Source organism: Prosopis cineraria, unplaced genomic scaffold (assembly GCF_029017545.1).
Source record: "Prosopis cineraria cultivar Desert tree isolate PC_DT_omini unplaced genomic scaffold, ASM2901754v1 PC3, whole genome shotgun sequence".
NCBI classification, from domain to species: domain Eukaryota; kingdom Viridiplantae; phylum Streptophyta; class Magnoliopsida; order Fabales; family Fabaceae; genus Prosopis; species Prosopis cineraria.
Window position 1 is genome coordinate 32944710 of NW_026555334.1, and position 25805 is coordinate 32970514.

Genomic DNA, 25805 nt, shown 5'->3' on the forward strand with positions numbered 1-25805 from the left:
GAAAATATGTCTCTATCACCTCCAGATTTAGATTTATGTATGTATTTCTTTCTTTCTGTATTTATCTCTTATATGAGAAAGAAAGTGATTATGTTAACTATAAATTTAAATCCTGTTAAAAAAAAAAAATTTGCTTAGTCTCTACAGGATTTGTAAAGTGATCTATTTTGTGCACAATGGCTTGATGTATAGTTGTAAACTCTTCTCTTTAGCAACCCTATCCTTTACCCCCTGATTGAAGGGGAGGGGTTCCCTCCACTCCAAACCCTCCCCACCAAATTGGGAGGATTTGGAGGGATTTCGCCATAATTGCAGAATAAGATTCAAATGTGACAAAAGATTATAACGCACTTTTATCCATCATGGGATAAGAAAATTATGAAACCAGAACTCAGACCAAATGGGAATTCATATAATAAGTAAAGACACTGGGAAATATTCATAATATCTACCATTTTAGTGTTTCATACCATCGATGTAATTAAAATGATGGTTATAGAATCCTAATGATTGGATTGCAAAATTATATGATTTTGAAACTGTATCATACATCTGGACAACCAATCAACTGGAAATAATAACCCATGAAACTTAGAGAATAAAAACCCTGGGGAAGAACTTATAGGAGCTTCTTCCTCTCAAAGAACGACTTCAAATGCCATAATTGCATACCAGCCACGGACAAGCAAACCAGAATCGAAAGGAAACTGAAGGTAAACATCTTGGTGTTGGTGGCTTTGTTGAGGTCTTGCATCTCTTCCTCCCTATATCATTCAAATGGATATTGAGTTCCTAAATCAAGTGATAAATCTGACATAAGAACGAATAAATTCTCACACAGCAGCGATGATGATGGCAAGCCTTATCCTACTAAATGAATTGGTTACTTCGATTGCATAATTTCATAATGTTTTTTTTTTAATCAACAATCAAAAAAAATCTTAAACACCAGGAAAAAACATAAGAGCAGCGTCAATTTAATTCCCTTCTGTTTTGCTTCGCTTCTTCGGTTGAGCGAGCCTTAGCCCCTCTGCTTCACCAAAAAATAAAATTATTACACCCCAATAGGATAGGTGATCATTTGAATACAAACATTTTACCTTCGAAAACTCAAATAAAATTAGAAGCCTGTCTTTGGCCACACACAGAAAAGTACCCTCTTTCCTTCCATGACTTGGTGGCCATCATAGCTTACTTAGTGTAGCATTTAAGGAATGAACTTAATTCATAAACTTGGAACACAAGAGTGAAGAATGTTGGTACAATACGACAGCAAATTTCAAATGCACTCTAGCCAATAAATGATTAGATGCATGCTAAGGGAAAAGAGAAGTAAACTCCAGGGACGATTTTTTGTAACACCTTGGGAGAAAAAGACAAGAAGAAAAGATTATTCACATTAGATACACTCTTGCTAGTCAGTTTGTTGCAGATATTCAGATTCCAGACCAAGGCTATCAAGTAAAAGATCATCTCTAGTTCTCTTTCAAGAAGAAAAAAGCATGAATCCTTAAAATAATAGTTTTAAATGGTGAGTTAGGCCATGCAAAAGCTAATAGGATAACATATGCACGTAGAGGGAATTCTATCAACAGAAGATTTTATTTTTCTTCTAACCAAACAACAATATATTCCATATATTTCCATTTTGGACAAATTTTGAATGGAAACTAATGATTACTTTTCCTATCAAAAGATCACCAAAGGCAAACATCAAGACATAGCCAACCAGGCAGAGTTTATGACTATTGTACCTTTCACGAAGATAAAACATCTCATCGTGGATGGATGCAACTGTTTCATACAACTTCCTTAACTCAAATTCCATTGCCTGGTAGATGAGAAGAAAACGAACATTAGCAACCACGAACAATCAAAATAAATAGATTTTCAAAGAAAAAAGAAAGTATCCTATAAATTACATAAGTTAAAAAAAAAAAATGCCATCACGATATTTTTATATCTTAGGATCAGCTCAACGTAGGATTCATTCCAAATATGTAGGCATAATACAGACTTACAAGGACAGATTGGAATGAACAATGATCAAAGAAATAATTCATTATTATGGAGTTTGACATGTCGAGGTGAACACCAAAATATTGTATGCTGTATGCAAACGTAACATTTTTAACTGCATAACATTAAATCTGGCTCCACTTTCAGTCTCTATCAAGCAAGCTAAACTAAAATTCAGATGTGCTGCTATCTGAGTCGCTGTGCGTGCGTGCGTGCGTGTTGGGGGAGGTTTTGGGGGGGTGGGGAATTGTTGTTTATTACAGCCGGGGAAAAAGGCTTCACAAAGAGCTAACATTTTGAAAGAAATAATACATACACACTCTACCCCACCAGTTCAAATTAACAAAAGCATTGCAATATAACTACTACATGAGTTTGTGACAGCTCAAAATGCTAAAATGATACAAATCGTACTTATATAAACGTGAAGTCAGATACTGCTTACTTCAATTTGTCCTTTTTTGGCAACCTTCGACCAGTCCTTGGCAGCTACGCCAGTTCTCCAATCGAGTTCAATGGTCACAGTTACAGCGGGCTTGTGATCAGGTGCCCAAAAGCAAGCCGTGTAGTCACCAGCCTCAGCTGCAGTAAATGCAAAATTACCTGAATCCACTTGATTCCCATAGTGGTAACTGTTCCCCTGAGGCGAATTCACCTGGCAAATATATTATAGCTAAATCAATCCTTCAAGAATCCAATATTTTTTGTATTTTTGGTAATAGCATTTCCAATTATCTTATTTATATGGAAATTCAAGCATAAAATATTAATTAAGAATGATACAAGAAACCTGTCAAAAAATAGAACGCTGAGCCATTTGTGAATGAACTGAATTTATTTCCATATTGTTTCCAATAAACTTCTCTCACTTTAGACTTAAGGGAGAATGATCGATTAAACTCTAAGAATCTATAAGTGTTCAGCTCTCAGTTTTGTTGCAACTTGCGTTTCAAATTTTAACAGAAAAAATAAATTTATTTATCTGTCAACCATGTTAAAATTTAAAAAATAAATTATAAATTTATCATAATAAAATTATAAAATTAAAATTTGACACTCAGAACTAATTGAAATTAATTGATCCTTTTAAACCTATCTGTCATTCTCCCTTGACTTAAAAAGCATATCTTAGTTTAATCACCACAATAATTGATTCATAACCGAAAGAGAGGGCTGAACAAGAACACAAAAGGAATTAATACATACACATCCAAACGAATCGCTGGCTTACCTTGAGGGTGATCTTGTGGGAATCAGGAAGAGGAGACCCCTCGTTTGGGTTAACGACAAAGTACTTGCCAACGGTCATCGCATTGTTCATGATGTCTTCCGCAATGCATTTGGTGTGACCGGAACGGAGCTCAAGTCTCATCGCACTGCCGAAGCAACACATGAATGCTAGGGTGAGAGCTACAAGGAGATTTAACTCGGACATTTCGTTGGTGAATCGTCTGTTAGGACAATTTGAGATCTGGTAGGAGGAGTTCTTAGGTTTTGCAGAGCGATACCGTGAGGTGAGGGACGATGTCACGATGCACATCAAAACGGTATCGGACAAGAGCTACAGTGAACGCGAAACGGAGAAATGCGAAAAGTAACAACCGCATTCAGTTCTGTCAATTTACTAATTACTGCCGGTTTCAGGGTGATCCGTCCTTGGAACCAATCAGTATTTGCCATGTCAGTTTGAGGTGAGATCCAATCCAATGGTTAACATGCTCGTTCAGATTAAAAATGCAGTTGTTTGTAAAAAATTGATCACTTTCCCCAGTGAAAAACTGAAAATAAACAAACTTAGTGCATATTGGGAAGGGAGAATGATGGGTTTCAAAATGTTGTATTAATAAAAGTTAATTTTTCAACAATTTTTTTAAAAATAATTTATAAATATCAATTTAAAATAATTACAAGCAAAAATTTCAGTTACAATCTAATAGTTATATTTAATATTTAAATATTTATTTATAATTAAAAATTTTAAATTTATAATTACTTGAATCAATATTTTTAACTTATTTTTTAAAAAAATTTGTTGATAATCTAACTATCATTAATTTAATATGCTAAGACTTATTTATTATTCTCCTATTAGAAATATACTTCCTCCGTTTAAAAATGTAAGATATTTTTTAAGGAGTTTGATATTAAAAAATGTAAGGTATTTTTAGTCTTTCGAGGTATAATTATTACCTTTTTTTCAAAAGTATCCCTGTTGATAATGACTTTATATTTATTCTAGAGTATTTAATAAGAGTAAATATAAAAATATAAAGTTAGTTTAAAATTAGATAATTACTTTATTGAGAGGTTCGATTCAATTAAAAATGCCTTATATTTTTAAACGGATGGAGTACATGCAAAATATGGTGATATATACTCCCTTTGTTAAAAAATATGAAGTATTTTTTTAAGGAGTTGGATGTTTAAAAATGTAAAGTATTTTTAATCTTTCAAAGTGTAATCATTGTCTTTTTTTCAAAAGTGCCCATATTAATAATGACTTTATATTTATTGTAAGATGTTTAATAAAGGTAAATATGAAAAGATAGGATTAACTTAAAAGTAGATAACTACTTTATTGAGAAATGAAATTCGATTAAATATGCTTTATATTTTTTAATGGAGGGAGTATATATATATTGATTTCTCTTAAGTAATTAGATCTTTTTTTTAATGGGAGGCTGCGGAAAGACTGTGCTAACTGACGTGCTGAGTCATATCAGCGTACAAAAAATTCCTACAACCATAAGGTGTAGTGTCAAAAATGAATACATTAAAATTATTGGTAGAGGCTTGATGGGTCAACTAGTCAGTGCATGTGTTCACTTCTCTAAAGATGTGATCAAAGGTAACAGTCCAATCTCGCATAATGAGATCTTTGATATCATTGATAGTAGCAGATAGAAGGTGATTGGTAGAGAACTCATTGCAAATTAACGATAGAGCTTTAGTTGAGTCAGAGTAGACATTAACTTTGTTAAATTTTTTAACCTAGCAGATATTAAGTCTTTTCAAGATACCCATAAGTTCAACAATTGTACTTAGGTGATATCCAAGATATTTGGAGAAGCCTTTAATCCAGTTGCCTTGTTTGTTTCATATGAGACCGCCACAAAAAGCTGTACCAATAAAATTAACGGAGCCATAAGTATCTAACCTAATCCATCCTTCCTTAGGGAGGAGCCATTTAGCTTTAGTTCTATCCCCTTTTTGAGTGAGAAATTCGATATTAGATTGGAGGTATTAAGCACTAATAATATCTTAGATACTAATGAAAGTAATATCTCTATCTTGATTGTCTTCTTCGGAATAGACATTTTTGCATCTTTCTTTCCAAATGTTCTAACACATATAGCTAGGAAGTCTTCCTTGCTCGAGCATTTTCTACATCATTCTCAGCATTTCAAATTAATCAATCTTGTAAAGGAAGAGAAAAGAATGTGTTAATTTTGGATTGTTTTAATAATTTTAACCAAACATCTTTTGATTTCTTGCAATCTTTCAAAGTATGTATAATTGAATCTAAAGAATTACAACAAAAAGGGCATATTCTGTGACAAGGATTACCCCCATCTAAGCAAGTGAATTTAGGTTGTATGCGGTCCTAAGCAGCCTTCTAGAGGAAGGTTTTGATCTTTTCATAGGTCAGCCATTTCCAAATCTTGGACTAAATCTTTGAGTTGGTATTGTTGCAATGATTTTCAATAGCCTTGTAAGCCGAATTGATAGAGAAACTACCATCATTGGAAGGCCTCCAACATATAGTGTCATCATAAGTATTGAGATATGGAGGTTGGACAGTAATGATTTGCTTGATAATATCATGGTGCAAATATCTATAAAGTTGGGCTCCCTTCCAGGTACTTGTACTAGTACAAAAATCTGAAACTTTCACATGTAGAATAGAATTTGCATTAGAAGACATGTACTTCACAAGAGGTTCAGGAAGGGGGCACCATTTGTCATACTAAAATGATATTTGATCCCCCTTTTCTACCCGCCAACCCACATGAGTAATAAATTGGTCCCAAAGTTTACATATGCTTAACCACGTGTAAAAGCAAGAGTTAGTTTTGCAAACCATAGGAATGATAGGGTTATTGCATTTATACTTATCATGAAAAACATGAACCCAAAGATAATTAGGTTTCGTAATGATACCCCAACAAAGTTTCATAATATAAGCCTTGTTCTGACTTTTAAGCTTTTTAAAGCTGAGGCCTCCATGCTTGCGATCCTTAGTGATATAATCTCAAGATAAGAGATGAGGTTTTTCAGTACCATCAGTAGAATCCTAGAGAAAATTGCGGGAGTGGGCTTCCATATCATTCAAGACATTATCTAGTAAAAGCATGGTTTGCATAGCATAGTTAGGAATAGAGGATAGAACAAATTTTATAAGAACAGCTTTTCCAACAGTATTGAGATAATGACTTTTCCAATTTGAGAATCGAGAATTAATTTTATCGATCAGCAGGGCAAAAGTAAGCTTAGAAATTCTTTCATAGATAATAGGAATCCCTAAATATTTTTTGAGATTTCCAATTAAGGGAGTTCCTAATTCAACATTAATTTGGATAACTCTATTGATATTAACATTCTTGGAACAAAAAATCTTAGATTTGACGTTGTTAACTTTTTGCCCAGAAGCATTGTAGAAGTTAAAAAGACATTGCTGGATGATCCTAGCTTGATTAAGAGAAGATTCTGCAAAAAGAAATAAGTCATCAATAGAAAACAGATGAGAGATAGGAGGGTCATTAGTTGTTAGGCTAATAAGCTTCCAATTTTTTTATCAATGCTACTAAGTATGCTGTGACTTAATCGTTCAATACAAAGAACAAAGAGATAAGTTGAAAGAGGGTATCCCTGTCTAATGCCATGAGTTGGTGTGAATTCATTTATTGGTTCACCATTCCATAAAACTTTTATGCGAGTGGTAGAGATGGCTACCATAATGAGTTTTTTGAAATTATCATTTATTCTAATAATATGAAGAGTATCATCAATGAAATCTCAAAAGAGTTTGTCAAAAGCCTTTTCAAGGTCAATTTTGAAAGCCATGAAGCCCTTATTTTCCCCTTTATTTCTTATAGAGTGAATGATCTCTTGAGCGATGATGATTTATCACTACTCTATCTTCCTTATAAGAAGCTACATTGATTGTCTCCAATCAAGTGATTCATATATTTTCATAACCTGTTGGAGAAAAGCTTGGTGATAATTTTGTAACTAACATTGCAGAGAGATATTGGCTAAAAGTGCCTCATGCAAGTAGGGTTTTTTTTTAAGGATAAGGGTAATAAAGGTGTGATTGATTTCGCTAATAGTAGTAGGATTCGAGAAGACCTTCTTAACAAGTTGAATGATACTATTTTTTTTAACAGACCTGGTCAAGGTTAAAGAGCATATCAAAATGAGATTTAGTAGAGATATTCGTACCTCGATATGGGAGATGTGAGAGGTTTTTGCGATCAGCTGTTGTATCTGCTATGAATCTCAAAAATCGGGTGTGGTTGTGACGCCAGACTTTCATCCACTCACCACAATCTTCCTTCGGTATGCATTGTTGAGCCTTTTTCGATGATCCTTTATCTAATAGCTTGTTCAAAATCCCTTGTTCTCCGATATGTTTTAAAGGCTGGTTCAAATCTGATTTTCCTAGCTGAGTACACTTCTCCTCTGTTTTTGATTGGTTGGTCTTGGGATTAAAAGGGCAGATGTTCTTATTATGTCCATAGCAGCCACACCTAAAACAAATGAGATTCAGACTTTCATATTCAACATTGAACAATTCATCCCTGATGAGTATCTAGGAACAAGTTTCTTTTGTAGATCTATCTTGACACTAATTCTAGCAAATTTTTCCCTTTCGGTTTTGCCTGTGGCATCTTTCATCTCAGCATCCGAGAGAGTGCTAGCATCAACTTTGAGAGTTTTTCCAATACAATTTCTCATTCTCCAGAATATTTCCTTATCATAACATTGAATGGGAATATTGGTTAAACGAACCCATAGGGCTACTTTCCCCAAAGAATTAGTTTTTGGATTGAATTGAGGATTCATCTCAGGACAAGGATGCAATAATAAAAAATGGTCCATGGTCTACTATTGAGTATTCTTTCATAAGCTTCAGTATTCTTGTACGCACAATGTAGTAATTATTTACTAAATCAATTAGCTCAAAGTCCTTTAGATTCCACATCTTGGATAACCTGGGTTTGAGCAATCTTGGATGAATTTGTATACCAAGAGTATTGATAACAAAAGCATCCATCCAAAAAAGGCAGATATTTTTTCATTCCTAATTTGAAATAGATACCATCGAAAACCTCGTCATCAGCTTTTTGGTTGTCTCTGTGGGTACCCATTCCTGTTCAAGTTTTTTAGCAAAAGTGTCATTGATGTAATTTGTGTCTCTGGCCTCATTAATCCTGAAACAACCATTATATCCGATGGTGAGTCTTTGTATGAAATTGGAGCTCTGAAGGCTTTAATCCTATTGATCATATTCTTTTTCCCTGTAATTTCATCTTGAGTCTCTCTAATATTTGCCTGTATATCCATTGGTTGATCAGAATTTTTTGTGTTAATATTTTCTGACGAATGATGTTTACTTAGATGATCTATGGAATCTTGACCCCGTCCACCATTTATTCATCAAGTTTTGTGACATTTCTTTTAAGCAAATCAACTTCTTCCGATGAAGCAGGAGGGTCCAAGTTTTTGTCTGGCATTACTAAAGCAGAAAAGATGAAGTTTGAGTCTAGCACAATTTTTTGGTTCATGAGAGGAGCTCTAGTAATTAGATCTTTTCTTATAAAAGACAACCACTAAATGCGAACGTTTCTCCAGCTTTGTGATGACTTATATATATATATATATATATATATATATAATGTGAGGCTGATATACTTGCACGAAGCTAACTGGAGTCATGGTATTCATAATTTGTAGCCATGCAATTTTTTTATTTAAAGGAAACGTCATGTTAACAGTGAGAATAAGCGGAGACATATGAGTGCGGGCCAACGAGGATGGCAGAGACTGAATTGGTGGTGTGATTTATTATTCAAAGTTCAAACTTGGATCTATGGCGGTCGAAAAGGAAAGCTTGGATCTATGCCCTAAAATTATGGAGTGCATTTCGATCCCTTTTCTTCGATTTGTGTCGTGTGCAACGGTTTTGCGTGGAACCCAAGATAATTCGCGTCGTTTAAATTTTAGAATGACATAAGGGAGTACTTGAAACAAACTGACCGGGGATGGCGACGAGTCCAATAGGAACAACGACTCCCTTTATTTTTTTTTTTTTTTCAATATGAGTATATATTTCCAACTTCCTATAATGACACATTGCAAAAGTTTTGAAATAGTAAATAAAATTTTTATTTTAATTTTATATATAATCTTTTATTCATGTATTATGTCCAGTCCAACTGGTTCAGTAGTTTAAAAATATAATTATTATTATAAAATATACTTATTTTGAACAAAATAATGTCACATTTGCTCTTAAACCATTGGTGCTATTTCTTTTTCTTTCATTTTATATTTAATAAAAAAATATAAAAATTATTATTAATAAATTTGTTAAGTAGTGCAACAAAAAATTTAAGATTTATTAAATTATACGTGTTTGATGCCTATCATAAAATTATTTATCTAAAAATTAAGAAATTATGATTCAAATATTTTTTTTCTAAAGAAAATTAATTTTTTTGTTATAACTAAAGTATTGAAATTTATTATATGAATTATTTTTATCATAATATAATTAGATATCATAGACATAAAGAATTATCAAAAATTAAAGATTATTACTGTGTTAACATATTTAGTTATTATAATTATTAATTGAAAGAATTTAATTGTAAATTTAATAAGCAAGTAACAGAGTTTCATAGATTAAACAAAATTTTAAATTCTAATGATATATTTAAATTATTCAATATTCATAGATAATATAAAATTTTTACTAATTTAATGATAGTTTATATTGAGAAGGAAACTACTAAAAATTTATCATAAACATAATAATTAATTATTTTTATGCTATGAAAAATTGATAAGTAAAACTTAAAAAATAAAGGTATACATTTATTTTTGTTATATATTTATAAAATTAAATATAAATATATGTGTTAAAATATTTATGTTATATTAATGATATATATATATATATATATATTTTTCAATTAATATATATGCTTCGTTACTTTAGCCCCCAATAAAATTTTTCGGCCCCGCCTTAGGATCAGGACATCATTGACTCATCATACCTAAAAAAAATTAAAAAAGAAAAAAAAATAAAAGAAAAAAAATATCTAGCAATCTATTTAGCTAACATTTGAAAGAAGTTAAACATTATTTTTATCCCTAAATTATATATGAAAGGTCACAATTATTCTTAAATTTAACTAGGAGTCAATTTTGTTCCTTAATTTTAAATATAATATTAAAAACAATTAACTTCCATTAGTCATCAATAAGTCTTACTATTTTTTTAATATTATTTATTAAGTTAAAGGTCATTTTTCTCCTCAACTTTTATTTAAAAGGTTATTATTGCCCCTCAATTCAAATATTTTATAATAAAAAAATATTAAAAATATAATATAGGATCTACTAACGATCAACTAATAATGAGAAAATTATAGGATAATTAAAAAAGAAATCTTTAAAATTGAGAAACAAAATTACCTCATAATTTAATTTAAAAATAATTATAACTTTTTATCTACAGTTAAGGGCAAAAATGATTTTTAGCCTATTTAAAAGTATATATCACGTCATAAAAATACGGTTATAGGCATGTGCATGCATTGCTCGAATGACAACGCAAATGCAGATGAGATTGGCAACGAGGACACAATTCATTGCATAATCAATGATCTTGGGTCGGTCTGCTCACTTCCAACTATCAACCAGCAAGAACCAATGCAACTTCCAGACGCGGACTAGCGTGCCTGGTGGTCCCCAAATTCCTAGTAAGAACTTTACACATTTGAGTAATATGGGGGTGGGGTCGAGCCGGGAAATTAGCCAGCTCTCTTTTCTTCCTTCGTTTAACACTGAACAAAAGCAGAAGACTTCCTTTAGTCAGAACAAATCTCTCAAGGGTGAAAGGATCCTTTTATTTCGCGTTCTCAAACTAAATAGACGGAACCAAGAAAGTTGAATTTCCACTTCATGTCCTCATATATTGTAGCTCACAGATGAGCTGTTGAAGTCTGCCTACACTAATTTTGCAGAAGAGATGAAGTTCGGGAAAGAGTTTGCTTCACAAATGGTGCCAGAATGGCACAAAGCATACATGAATTACAACTATCTTAAAGGAATTCTCAAGGACATATTACGGATCAGGAAGCGAAATGCACCGTCGGTGGCAATGGCGTCCACCCCGAAGGGGTCTCTGAAGAGAAGATTGACTCTGTACAGAGCCTTTAGCGGACTTACGGGGCGACAAAGAGGTTCGACGACGAACAGTAATGAGGATGAGGTTATACTTACTCGTGAAGAGGAGACAGAAGGGTCAGAAAGGTTGTACTTTTACCAGACAGTGTTTCTCAAGTCCACTGAAGAAGGGGGAGAACTAGAGGCTTTGTTTTTCAGTAAGCTAGATGCTGAGTTCAACAAGGTCAATAACTTCTACAGTATGAAGGTGAAGCAAATCATGGAAGAGGCGGAGGAATTTGGTAAGCAAATGAATGCCCTGATTGCTCTTAGGGTGAAGGTGGATAAGGTAGGAGGTTTCAGAAATCTTGACAGTAATAGTTCCTCGTCAACTTCAAATTCCATGGAACACCACGTGAATGATGAAAGTCCTGGTACGCTTACATGTGTTATTTTAGTATTTCTTTCTGAACTAAAGTAGCTGAAGAACATCATAAGGAGTCAATGAGCTTACACACACACACACACACGAAATTAGCATCAGTTTTCTTTTGAGAAGGATTTCAATTTGAAATCTCTGAGTATATGAGCATTTTGAAGGTATCGTCCATCATCACTTGGATGTGATTCAAGAAGTTGAAATGAGCAGTGAAAGGCCTGTAGAAGATGAAAGTGGAAATCGTACAAAACAAACTGCTTCTAAGATATCGACTCATGGCCTTATACCACCTCCATTGAGGATCCTGGATCATGTCAGAATCAATCTTGTTGAACCTGAAACGCCAGTATCAACGGTAAAAGGGCTCTTCATGAGTTCGACGTCTAAATTGTCATTCAGCAAACAAGAACTAAGGAAGGGAGAGGAACAGCTAAGCAAGGCCTTCAAAGAGTTTTATCATAAGCTTCGGCTTCTAAAATGCTACAGGTGAGATGGTTTTCTCCTTCCCTTTTCAAATTATAGGTCGAATTTTTTTAATGAGATTAATAAAGATGCAACTCTGTTGGTATGCAGCTTCTTGAACCTGTTGGCATTCTCAAAGATCATGAAGAAGTATGACAAGGTATCCTATTTTTATTTGAAAGATTGAGTCTGGCTGCAGTGTTTTGGTTTCCCTGTACATTGACTATTAATACCGCAGATCTGTTCAAGGAATGCTTCAAAGGAGTACTTAAAAATGGTGGATAATTCTTATGTTGGCTGCTCTGATGAGGTTCAATAAATAAATCGCGCAATTATCTCCTATTGGTTATTCAAATTTTGCCCCAATTAAATGGTGCCTGCCTCATCATGTCGTGTACAGGTTAATAGGCTCATGGAAAGGGTGGAAGCTGCCTTCATAAAGCACTTTTCAAATGGGAATCACAGAAAAGGAATGAGCATATTGAGACCTGCAGCTAAAAGAGAGCGACACAGAATTACATTTTTCCTGGGTAATAGCTGAGCTCCAATAAGTGATTATGTATATATTCATTTTGTTGTTTTTCTATGGTGTACATTATCCTGGTGAAAACGGAAATTACAATTTTTTTCCTCTGAAATAATTCTCTTTCCATGTCATATGATGCATGCAAACCAACCTTCGATGCGCTAGCTACAACTTCAATGTCTTGGTATTTAAGATCCCATATTCTTTCAGACGCCTCTGTTTCTGTCAATCTGTCGGAAAACTTGACTTGGTCATAGAAGTACTATTTGAGTTTCCTCTAATTGTTTCTTCATAAAAAACGGTGAATCTTCAGTTTACTTTCTCACAGTATCATCCTTACTATTTTATTTATCAGGGCTCTTTACTGGCTGTTTGATTGCTCTCATGGTGGCGCTTATTATAATTATTCAAGCAACAGACATTTTAAACAATTAAAACACAGAGAAGCGAAATGATTATATGGAAAACATATTTCCTCTTTACAGGCAAGTTGGTGAAATTCTACTGCGTGATTTCACACCTTCGTGCCTTTGCCTTGACCATTCATGTGTGCAATCTTAAAAAATATGACCGACAACTTCCTATGTCTGCAGTTTATTTGGATTCATAAACTTGCATATGATCATCTACTCTGCAAATATATACTTCTGGCGTCGTTTCAAAATCAACTATGCGTTCATATTTGGCTTCAAACAAGGAACAGAGTTGAGTTACAGAGAAGTTCTTCTTCTTAGTTCTGGCCTCGCGGTGCTCACAATGGCTGCAGTTCTCTCAAACTTGGATATGGAGATGGACGCCAGAACAAAAAGTTTCTCAGTATTTACAGAATTAATCCCTTTAGGTCTTCTTCTTGTAAGTTTCTAGAAGACATCTTATTCCCAATCTTTCTTATGCGTTATTTATTTGATCCTTTGTGGTCTATGCCAATGTAAGTAGAGAGCAAAAGCCTACCCAAACACAAGCGACCAATTCAATATACTGTGTCTGCCGTCAACTTATACTATTGAATTTGTATCACAGGTTTTGCTTATCATCACATTTTGCCCTTTCAACATCATGTATAAACACAGCCGCTTCTTCCTTATCAACTGCATGTTTCATTGTATCTGTGCTCCTCTTTACAAGGTAAAGGAGATTTAAGAATTCGAAGCATACAAAGATACATAATCTGCTCATGTTAAAATCTTCAGAAACGATAAAATATACCTTGATTTTTTCATGTTTGTAGGTTACCCTCGTAGATAATATCTTGGCAGACCAGCTTACCAGCCAGGTTTAATATCTCACACATACTGCTTATGCTTACATTTCACACTCACTGCAATAGAACATGCAGAAAGGAGAAACCACAAACAGCTTCTCCTATTTTGCTTCATTCATATTGAGCCGACACTTCTCTCTTTTTGAGTTCAGGTGCAGGCCTTCAGAAGTTTGGAATTTTATGTTTGTTACTATGTCTCGGGAAACTTCAGGACCCGAAAAAACGAGTGCCTTAAAAATGAAGTATATGAAACATTTCACTACATCGTAGCTATTATTCCATTCTGGATCCGTTTCCTCCAGGTATGCAACTGACAGACAGACAAATCTTTCTTTCTTTCTTTTTTTTTTTTTTGTGGGTGCAGGACAGACAGATAAATCTTGGTTCAACTTGTATCTTCTTGGCTACTCTGGACTTTAAACATGGGATTGGTGATTTAGGTAACTCTAACAGGAAACATATTTTTGTAGTGCCTTCGACGATTTGTGCTTGAGGAAAGAAATGTAATGCACGGGCTTAATGGGCTTAAGTACATGTCAACAATATTTGCCATAGCCACGAGGACTGGTAATGAGTTGGCATTGAACAGATTAGTGGCATGGAAAATTTTGGCTGCAGTTTCTTCAGGCCTTGCTGCCATTATGAACACATATTGGGACATCGTGATAGATTGGGGTTTGTTACGACGAGATTCAAGAAACCCATGGTTGAGAGATAAACTCTCTGTTTCTCTAAAAAGTGTATACTTTGCTGCTATTGTAAGTTATTTTAGGGTTCAATCTTTTTTCATTATTTGGGTTGGTTGCGGGCTGTTTAATTTGCTTGGTGTTTATGAACAAAACATCAGGCGTTGAATGTTTTACTGCGACTTGCTTGGATGCAATCAGTTTTAGGGTTTACGCAAGCCCCTTTCTTGCATAGAAAAGCTTTAGCTACTCTGGTGGATTGCTTGGAGATCATTCGTCGTGGCATTTGGAATTTCTTCAGGTATTGTTTTGCAATTAGTGAATGAACTTCTTACGATGGAGCAACATGATTATGGTTAGTGGTTATTGTAAGAATAGAAAGGTTTCGTACTCTCGTGGGAAAGAAAGAGAGTAGAAAGTCTCTAGTGTGCTGAGCCTGCACTTCAGACACCGTACAGGATACAAAGACAATCATAGAGCTAATTTAGATTTTTGGAATGTCAAGGTTCTCTTGAATCACAAAGGACTGACTCTAATTTAAGGGAATAGGAATGGCCTTGGGATGGACAACGTACACCACTTGATTTGATTAAATGCATAGCAGTAAGACCATATAAATAAAGCACGGCAGTGAGAGTCACTTTTGGTAATTTAATTAAATGCATAGTCTTCCATGACGAGTAAACAATACTCAAGAACTATGACTCTTAATAATGTTTGAAAATTGCAACTTTTATGACATAAGCGTATTCAAATTAATTACATAGCAATATCTTTCACTTTCGATTGTTCTTAACTGCATAAATTAGCAGCTAGACCATCTGGTGATTTTTATCCTTATTTGTCAGTTAATGAACAAATCAAAAGTAGCTAGACTCGTTTTCTTGCAATCCCATGTATTCTGATGACCACTTGGTGCTGGTCAAAAAATAAAAATTAAAAAGAATACCAGTTCCTATATAAGACTTGTTGGTTGTTTGTAAACAGGTTGGAGAACGAGCACGTAAACAATGTAGGAAAGTATCGGGCATTCAAGTCAGTACCCCTGCCATTTAACTATGAAGGCGATCAACAGCACACTGCCATATAAGCTGTAAACAGATGTAGCGAAGTGCAAGAGGCAGCCATGAAAATGTAAAGACGAGGAAGTCAGAAGGAAAATAACAGGAATTCCTGTGCGGTAAATTGGATACATGTCAATGTCAAGTCATGAACATGCAGCTAGTGGTTTTGTGTCCCCGGAAATAGTAACAGAAGTGTTAAGGATGATCTGAGAACCGGGCAAGCCCGAGTATGCCGAAGCGTACAACCTCGACTTAATCCGTTAAGCTGAAATTTGGTTTTTCCCCACATATCTCAGACATAATCCATTACAATACTTTGATTCCATACTGCAACTCGGGTATTTCTAACGTAAACAGATGAAGGTCAATGTTATTTGTTGTTAACAACTTCTTTACGGTACCTTATGACAGCTAGCAACACATGCTACACTAGAGAGTAGGAACAAATGCTTTTAAGTAACAACTCCTACAGAGATTACCATCAGAGTTTATATCTAAGGGCCTATTAAGGTAACACTCAAAAGTATATCCAAACCACACCTCGGATATGCTTTTGTCAAATCCAATAAATAATTAAATCTCCCAAATGTACTTTTCCCAGATATAAACTGAAATTCAAACAGGCACCAAGTTTCCACCATAAAAAAAAAAAAAAACTATCAACACAGAATAACCAGTCGGTGAAGACACAGTGTAACAGTGGAACAAAAAAGGTGGTGAGCAAGTATTTTTCAGTGTCAAATGCTAGCATCACGTGCTATTTATTGTATATCCACCAACAGATTTTGCTTAGTTCAAAATGAGAAGGCAGGCTACTCTAAGAGAGAAGTTGTGCTACACAGAATAGGTTTCCTCTTCATCAGTGTCTTCCCCATCCCACAAGGAAGCTCGAGAATCTGCTGGAGAATTTTCAACGGTTACAGCACCCGTACTATCAGCATCTTGGTTACTAAAGAGGGTTGAAAAGGAAAATGGATTGCAAGTGGAACTAGCTTTTTGAAGGCCTCTTATGGCTTTCATTGCAGCAAGAGTGCTGCGATATAAATACGCAGTTTCCTCACCAAGAGTTGAGGATGCCTCAGGTGAAGTGTTTGCTGCAGTATCTACAGGTGATTTAGATCGATCTTCAGCAGGCTGAGCATATTGAATTACTTCTTCTTGAAGGGGGAACAGCAGTTCAAGATTTGCCTCACATTCATGTACTAGCCTAGTCAGAGGCTCTGTGGTGAAAAAGGGTTGACGAAGAACAAATTGAGTAAAAGGCAGACGCAACAATCTACCAGTTCTCTTATCATACTTCTTCAGAATTTTAATTAGACCTGTTGAAGCAGAAATATGTTAATGGTTTCAGAACAAGCAATCCCCTAACTACAACCCCACCGCGCGCACGCCGGTGAGAGAGAATTCTGCAATAGCTGTATCACATCAACAACACAGGATTAATGAAAAGAAGAAGAAGATAACTAGATGCCCTACCCGCAAAGTTTAAGGAGCTGTAGTTTTTAAGTAGCACCATCTGTCCATGAATGGTGACCAAGTCCTTCCTGATGTCCATCATTTCTTCACTAAATTCACTTTCAGACGTGTACATTTCATTCCTGCTGCTTTTTTCTTTAAGACGCTCAATTCTTTCCTTCAGCACCTGTCAGATTTGTAGATAAAAATCAAAGAAGGGCTACGGTAGTAAAATATAAGTGTGTCACAGATTTCCAACAGACAGCTTCATGAAGATTCTCCAGCAAGTAGTCAATCATTCCCATTTTACTTTTTCAGCAACGCATTTGATCATTATACATTGATGTCTCAGATGTCAAAAATAATCCCCAAAAGTAGAAGGATATATCAACTTGCGTTTCACTAATTCAACTATGAGATTGCAAATTCCATATCACTAAACTAGGAGGGGCTCATCTAGCTGGCAGGAAGGATGACAATGAAGAAAACCCATATCATTAATGCTGTAAGATATAAACTATAACCGTTTAAATTCCTTACTTTGAGATATAAGGAAGGGAAAAAATATTTATATAATTCCAAAGCCCAACAAGTTTGGCAATGAAGACTTGACATTTTTTTTTTCAACCTAAATGTTTATATGAAATAATCACAACTGGAAGGTTTATAAAAGAGGAGATTTGGCATATTAGACGGGGCACAAAGAGACATCTAAACTCTCACTCTATAGTCTGTAAGACTGTTATCGATGCCTTTGAAGGTATATAAACTGCCATTGTAAATAAATTGTCATGAGTCACCTTAAACATGCCGTACCACATGCCAAACAAGTGAGAAAACCAATCCACAATATCTAATGTGGCTTGGGATTGGCTTGCTAGGGACATGGAATCTAGGTTTGGCTAAGCTGCAAGTTAAACAAATTTCTAGATTTAGAAATGATTAAGTTGTTCCACATAGTTAATCTCCTTTGAATAAGTAGCTTATGCAAGTTGCAATGGCAGAGGCCTTTATATGTAAGCCATGGAGATTAGAGAAATAAAGAGACACCAGATTCTATGTTCCTTTGGTCGAGACTGCATGCATGAGTTAAAACAATCTAAAGACAATTATCTAGTACAAATAGTAGAAATATAGACAAATTGATGATAACAGAAAACAAACGTTTTAACCACGATCATCAAGAATTGGCTGGGTAGGATTTTTAAAGAGGTCGTTCACATTATCACGGAGTTCTTAGAAAAGTTTCACTACCACTTAGAAGCAATGAAGGCAATGATTTATTAGCAAGGCATGTAAGGTCACCTATAGTGAGTATTGGAGACACTTGTAACATTCCTAGAGCCCAGTACTGCAAAAGAATACACTATCAAGGACCCTGACCGCAAAGTAAATATTCCGAGTATCTAGTTGTGCTTATGGCTTGTGATTTGCTCATTTGGATTTAGGGGCAATTAAATTTATATTATCTGCTAAAACCAATTTCCCATAAGACCATTTCGAACAAAACAAGGATGAAAATAAATATATTTGTAGTTCAATTAATGAGTAGCTAATGTGAATGTAAACACTTTCGTTTGTGTCTAGATTGGGCAGAGTGGTAACAAACTAGTAAACTTCAACACAGAGCAGAGATGTTATTCAGCTGTACTTCCTTAAAAATTGGGGGTTTCTATCCCATTTTTATCATTAAATTTGAATTTTCAATGATCCAATCACGCGTGCCCAAATTGATAACTACCCATTAATTGAAATTAATGAAGATGCTGACTACCAACTTATCATGCCCCAAGTAATTCCTAGTCCTGCAAGAGGAGAAGAAAAGAACCTGGAAGCGGATGACCAAGTCTTCCTCTTCATCAATATAAAAATCATTGAACTTCTTCAGCTCCTCGTTCAGAATTACGATGAACCAGGCCTGCAGGTCCAAATAGGGCCGAGGAGCAGGTGCCGGATGATCCTGATCAGCATCGGATTGCACGGGGGGAACGGGCGGGACGTTGATTGGGGGTTGAAGGATATCAGCGCGAAACGCGATCCCGGGGGTTGGAACCTGCTTCAGGAGCTTCTTCAAGGGTTTGTAGCACAAGAACTTGTCCCTCCACGCCGGGATGGTTTCCTCCAAATGGATCTTGAACTCCTTTCCGAATTTCATCCCTAGTTAATCGGTTTCGAGATGACGGTGAATTGATGAAAATCAGAGCTGCAAACATAACAACTGCCTCTGCTTTTGCGTATTAGGCGACGGAGAAGGAACGTGAAGCCAACGCGGCGAGAGAGAAAGAAATAGAGGAATATTCGAAAAAGGCCAGAGAAGGGGAAAATCGGAATATTTTGATATGAAATGACGCCGAGGATAAGGGAGAAGGAGCAGCGCACTGGAAAATAAATGTACGAATTTATTATGGGCCTGCGGGCATCACTTGTGTGCCTTTCTAATTAATTTTTGAAGCTTTTACAAAGATAGGTCATCATATATAAGATTCAAATAAATAATTTAATATTTATTATATTTTATATTTTAATTAATTTATTATATTTTATATTTTAATTAATTTATTATATTTTTTAATAATGTATTATTATATATCAATGATAAATTTATCATAAATTTTTAAATTTTAATGATAAAATCCTTATACATAAACAATAAATTTTTTGTATATCATTCTCCCAAATTTTCAGAAATTCAATACATATTTTCTGGTTACAAAATTTTTTTCAGCCAATTTATCATAGACATTTTGCAGATATAACTCATATTATATGACTAACCTAAACAAACAAAACAATATTTATCATAATTTATATTATGATTGATTTATTATATCTATTAAGAGAATTACTTTAACGTCTCACTCTGTACAATTAAATACTTTCAGGTTGATTGACAATTGAGTTTAGAATTGTATTGTTATTCTCCTAAACTCAATTATTAATAGACCTCAAAATAATTAATTGTACTTAATAGAACTTGCATGCAATTCTCCCTTTTGTTATTACCATTTGTCTTTGTTGGCTGTCGTGTTTGTATGAATGGGCTTCTAATCTATTATTCTTATAGGTGCGAAAAAATAAATCCATACATGTTTATATTTTGTAAAACTGATAAACAAATCCTAGCATGAAATTTAAAGATGAAATTCCACTGATGATGACTAGATTTATATTACATAGTTATTATTGATATATTGATGCTTTTAATATGAAATGACGGTGAGAATAAGAAAGAAGGAGCAAGAAACTAGAAATAATATTAAATATACGGATAGCATGTTAAATTTAATTAGTAATTATATTTAATATAGGTATTAAGTACTCGTACTATTTGAGTAATTGAAAATTAAATTAACAGTTCAGATAAACTCACTTATTTATTATAAATTTATAATCATTAATTTAAATTTTAATAATTCAAATTGCCTTTATTAAATATAGTTATTGAATTTAAATCTATACTCCACCAATCTTTTTGTTTTTTTCCTGAATTAAATGGCATGTATGTTTCATTATATGGCATGAGATGGCACTACTTTGACCCGACCCGTCTCTGTGTATCAAATTATTTTACTTATTTGATCGATTAAAACAGAGTTACACGCACACAGAAACAGAATTCTGAAATGATATATGTCCAGATTTTAAAGAATCATTGCAAGATACCTTCCTATCTTGAAATTGGCTTCCCTTTCCTTGTTCTCTTCCTCATTATAGGAATCATTGCAAGATGATTATTTTTTAATAGAACGATTATTACAAGATTCCCTGCTGATTCCATGTAATGAAGGTCTTTGAATATTAAATTATTTGAATTTTGATGATTTTTAATGGATTAATAAAGGATTTATGTATTTAATTTTATATACTTAATATATTTGTATTTAATCAAATCATGACAAGTGGATCTTAATGTGTTACTAAAATTAATAAAAAAAATTTATAAAATAAATAATATATAAAAGATTTGCATGCCTTAGTTTAATTAAAAACAATAATAATATCAAATATATATAAGGCTAAATATATAAACTTCGTTCTTAATAAAATAAAGTGGGAGATCCCTTCCCTTTTAACATGTGGAACGCTTCCTTTGAATACAAGAAGAGGGATGAGGAAGATCGCTTTCTTCATATTCCCTCCGTCTTCAATTATAAAATACTTTTAAAAAATATTTAATATTTTAAAATATAAAATACTTTAATAAAAATAAAGTTTCATTAATGATAGTTTTTTAATATTATCCTTCCTATATATTCTCTCTCTTTAATCAATGGAGTATTAAATGAAAAGTGTTTTTGAAAGTTTATATTTTTGTTTTAAAAAAATAAAATTGTAAAGTGTATTTAATGAGTTTTATTGATATATGAAATTTTATCTAAAAGTATCTTATAATTTAAAATGGAGGAAGTATAAGCTAAGAAAAAATAATTGAAAGTGAACAAGGTACTTCAATTGGATATGTTTTGTGCCAATAACCCTTTAGATCAGTAGCAGGAGCTTTTTCCCTGGTGCAAGGGGTCTAACTTCTGAGTTTAATTCACATATATAAAGTGTGTGAATGATACTTGTGTGTGTCTCCCATGTGTAAAGGGTTTAGATGGGATAAAATAAATTGAATATGTTATGTTTACTTTGCTTGAATGTTATTGCCTCCCCCATCTCTTTTCTATTAAAATGATGGCATATCATTCCAAAACCCAAAGCATAACGGAAGGAATAAGTACATGATAACGTTGTCATTGGGGAAAATAAATAATGGGTAAACAAGCAAATTATTTTTTAAACTTTAAATCTAACGATATTATAGACTCTCAATAAGTTTATTGTAAAAAATTGTTTGCTCAATTTTTAAAAATGATACAATTAAATTTGACTCTTGCAATTAATAAAAATTAATTTTAATCATTAATTAATTAGAAAATAACAAAACATAACATCAAAAATTATTAAAAAAAACCTAAAGTTCATAGAGTTATTTACTTATTTATTCATATAAATGAATAATTAAGAAATGTCATAATTGTAGTTGTGTATATGTTTTATTATTATGGATAATTTGGTCATTTCTTATGATATATTTTCCATTCCTATCATATTTCTACTTTACCAAATTAAATATAGCAATAAAAAGATATTCCCATTTTATTTAATTCAAACATATCAAATGAAATAATATCATTTTTCATTTTCTCTCTTATTTTCATTCTCATTTCTTTATAATGTTGGCAGCAGGTAGAAAATCAAGAGCTGCTTAAGTCATGTTAGAAGATACTGTCCTTAAGAACTATTCTGCTACACTGATTTGACGGACTGGCAATTCCCTAAGATTAAACAATCATTTCCTGCAAATGCAAGGCAACAAAACAGCAAACACTAGCAAACTTAGACAAAGCAGAACACAATCAGAGGAGGAAAGAGCTTCAAAAACACAAGAGGCAGGTACACTGTTTTGTCTACACCCATGCCTATATATAGGCCAAAACTAAAGACATGAATGTTGGGCTCATAATCATCGGATTAAAACTTCGGTTACATACACATAAAATGCCATTAATTTGGAGTCGTTGGGGAACAAACACATTTAAGAATTTTGGTTAAAGCCAAAAAAGCAATTGAGGTTTGAATCTAAATTTGAATTAGTCAAAAAACCAAGGTTTTTTAGTAAGCTCATTTAACTAAATAATTAATTATTTTTTGCAAAAATAATCTAATAAAAGGAACTCAATGCCTCTGAACTCATGCACAGGGGGGCAAATTGACTGTTTTTAACTGTGTTTACCCTGAGTTAGCTTATTTCGTGTGTGCGAGCATACTTCTTCTCCAAATCTATTTTACTAGCCCATTTCATTTTTTAGTATCTATATGTTAGGAACACTCTTCATTTAGATAATGTCAAACTTCTTTTGACACACACACAATTACTACAACATATAATTCATTTAATATACCAAACGTGTGTGCCAAAAAAATGTGGGAATCATACTCCTTAGTTTTTTAACTAGGATCCAAGGTTTCAGAACGTATTCAGAATGCACTAAAAATATATAATTTAGTTTATGTTTTTTAAAAAATTTGCGTTCTTAATTTAATTCTCTTACAATTTTCAAGTTAGTAAAACAAAGGTTATAATTAAAAAAATAAAAAAATTAACGGTTAAAAAGAAGGGAGGGAATATTATTAGATAATCTAAAGTACTCTCTTTAAAGTAGTTATTATTTAAGACTGTTTATGAGGATTAAAATATATTTTCAGGCTCCAAAACAAACTTATAAAAGTTTTTAGGACTGCAATGAATAATCTCTAACACTAATCAATTAAATCAAATGATTCTCATCATATTACGTAAAATATGTATTGAATAAGTGAATTACTATTTGTATCATTGCTAAATAAATCTAGATGCGGCTCTAAGTTGCACTTAGGACGGCAATGTCGGCCGAGAAGCGTACACAGAGGGGTTTGTAACTTTTTCCCTGTTATTTTCCTTCCATTTCTTAATTATGACCATTAATTAAATCTATAACAAAAACAAATATAATTAATACACTAATATTAATGATCATTGATTCAAAAAAAAAATAATAAAAAAATAGAGACATTCCTTTTCACGTAATATATTCCCAATCATACTATTTATAAGTCACTTTTAATATATTTTAATAAAATTAAAAAATTTTAAATATTATTAACTTTATTTTAAAATTTAATAAGTATTTACTTTTATTTTTACATTTAATAAATATTCTTAAATCTTATTACTAATATTTTTATTTAAAATATTTAATAAAAATAAAAATATAAAAAATAATATTAAAAATTAATAAATGTCTTATGCATAGAATTAAATTTTTTTCTTCCTTCTGTAAACAGGATAATTGGAGTATCAAACAACATGGGAAAGTTGAAGGGAGAAAATCCAAGAAGTTACTGCGGTGATGAGGAGAGTCAACATTATAATGATGAGCCGCCGTTTCTGAACCTCTGATCTCGTCCGGCCTTCTTCTGAAATTTTTCCACCAAACCACCGACTCCATACCAGCCGCCGCCGTTGGCCGTCGCCATAACCATCATTACGTAACTTGAATAATTTTCACGTTTATTTCCTTCTCCCACCAACACGATTTTCTTCATATACTTTCATACAGTGTCCGCACGATGAGTTCTCGACGACATCGCTACTTCCTATGCCTTTTCTTTCAATTCTCTTTCTCAATTATGAGACGATGAAGTATGAACCATGCCATCCTTTCTTTGGTGATATGAGGCGTTGCTGCTGTTACACTGTTCTTTCAATAAGACGTACGGATTTTTCATCTTCTTTTCTTTAAGTAATACAATTTAATTTGTAGGTACTCTGATCATCATCATCTTCTTCTTGTTCTTGATTAATATGATCAAAAGGGAAGGTTTATATATTAAGACTTCAAGGACATCGAGATCCGGGGGGGCTTTGCCTAGGAAGCATTAGGTCCCTAATATCATATAACATAGAATAAGCCAAAAAATAAAATTGTGCTAAAAAAATATGCACCAAATTTTAAAAAATTTAAGAGTCTAGTTAGTTCACATTGATATACAAAAAATATTATTGATATAATAAATGTTGAGTAGTTTGGTTCTGTATATAGGTTATATTTATAAAAGCTTATAAATATATTTTATTTGTTAAAAAATATAAGATATATTTTTGTTAGATGCTTAAAAGAATAATGTATTTTTAATTTTTTTAATACGCAACAAAGAAGTTTTTTTTTCCTTCAAAAATACCTTTAATAAATATAAGATTGTATTACTTTGAAGGCAATCAACAAACTTATTAGAGTATATAATTCAATTAAAAACCCTTATATTTTTGTTTAAGTAAGACTGTTTATATATGGGGAAGGCCCACGTGAAGTAATTGGAATCACGATGCTACTAGAATCATGCGATTTTTCTCAATTTGAATCAAAAGTTTTGTCCCTTTATTGTGCAAGATGATGTAGATGCTTAATACTTATGTGCATATTGTAACACACTAAATTTTTTTTTTAAATAATTTAACTCAATCATAGTTGGGTTACAGCCACCCAACACATTTTTATATCAATAATTTTAATATAAAATATTTTATAATTGGCTTCAACTTACACACTATAACATTTCAGATAAATTTTTACCTCCCACATGCCATTAGGCTAAATCACATTTATCCATTCTTATACTCCCAACAAGTAAACTAAATCACATTTGTCCATCCTTATACTCCCAACAAGTAAAATAAGTAATTTAGTCAATTGTCAACACAAGCCAGTTATTTAGCCTTATAATCATGTCATTTTAACCAATCCAAAGTAAACCAAATATTAAAATTACAGTCATCCAAATTGTACCAAAAATAGAAATAGTTTGAAAGGCATGATTACATTTATATATTTATATAATTGACAATAAACAAAAAGCCCTAATATTGGCAATATAACACATTATAAATCATAAATTAAATACCCAAAAGAGA

At 33.0% G+C, this 25805-nt stretch overlaps 3 protein-coding genes across 3 annotated transcripts; 1 reads left to right on the top strand and 2 right to left on the bottom strand.

The window, feature by feature from the left end:
• Positions 1 to 391: 391 nt before the first annotated feature.
• LOC129304945 (transmembrane emp24 domain-containing protein p24delta9-like) lies at positions 392 to 3627 on the bottom strand. Its single transcript, XM_054944796.1, has 4 exons — positions 3251 to 3627; positions 2465 to 2674; positions 1755 to 1831; positions 392 to 764 (listed from the first exon to the last, which is right to left on the bottom strand). Exons 1-4 carry the CDS (start codon positions 3557 to 3559, stop codon positions 620 to 622), a joined length of 741 nt encoding a protein of 246 aa, XP_054800771.1. The 5' UTR covers positions 3560 to 3627; the 3' UTR covers positions 392 to 619.
• A 7333-nt stretch (positions 3628 to 10960) lies between these two features.
• On the top strand, positions 10961 to 16247 carry LOC129305918 (phosphate transporter PHO1 homolog 9). Its single transcript, XM_054946125.1, is given in 13 exon segments — positions 10961 to 11849; positions 12016 to 12340; positions 12428 to 12476; positions 12555 to 12626; positions 12717 to 12846; positions 13198 to 13327; positions 13436 to 13694; positions 13863 to 13967; positions 14071 to 14115; positions 14256 to 14405; positions 14574 to 14861; positions 14951 to 15090; positions 15777 to 16247. Coding segments are annotated over 13 exon segments (2367 nt in total). The 5' UTR covers positions 10961 to 11278; the 3' UTR covers positions 15880 to 16247.
• Positions 16248 to 16426: 179 nt separating this feature from the next.
• LOC129305919 (SPX domain-containing protein 4) lies at positions 16427 to 19660 on the bottom strand. Its single transcript, XM_054946126.1, has 3 exons — positions 19137 to 19660; positions 17330 to 17495; positions 16427 to 17172 (listed from the first exon to the last, which is right to left on the bottom strand). Exons 1-3 carry the CDS (start codon positions 19461 to 19463, stop codon positions 16688 to 16690), a joined length of 978 nt encoding a protein of 325 aa, XP_054802101.1. The 5' UTR covers positions 19464 to 19660; the 3' UTR covers positions 16427 to 16687.
• Positions 19661 to 25805: the final 6145 nt, after the last annotated feature.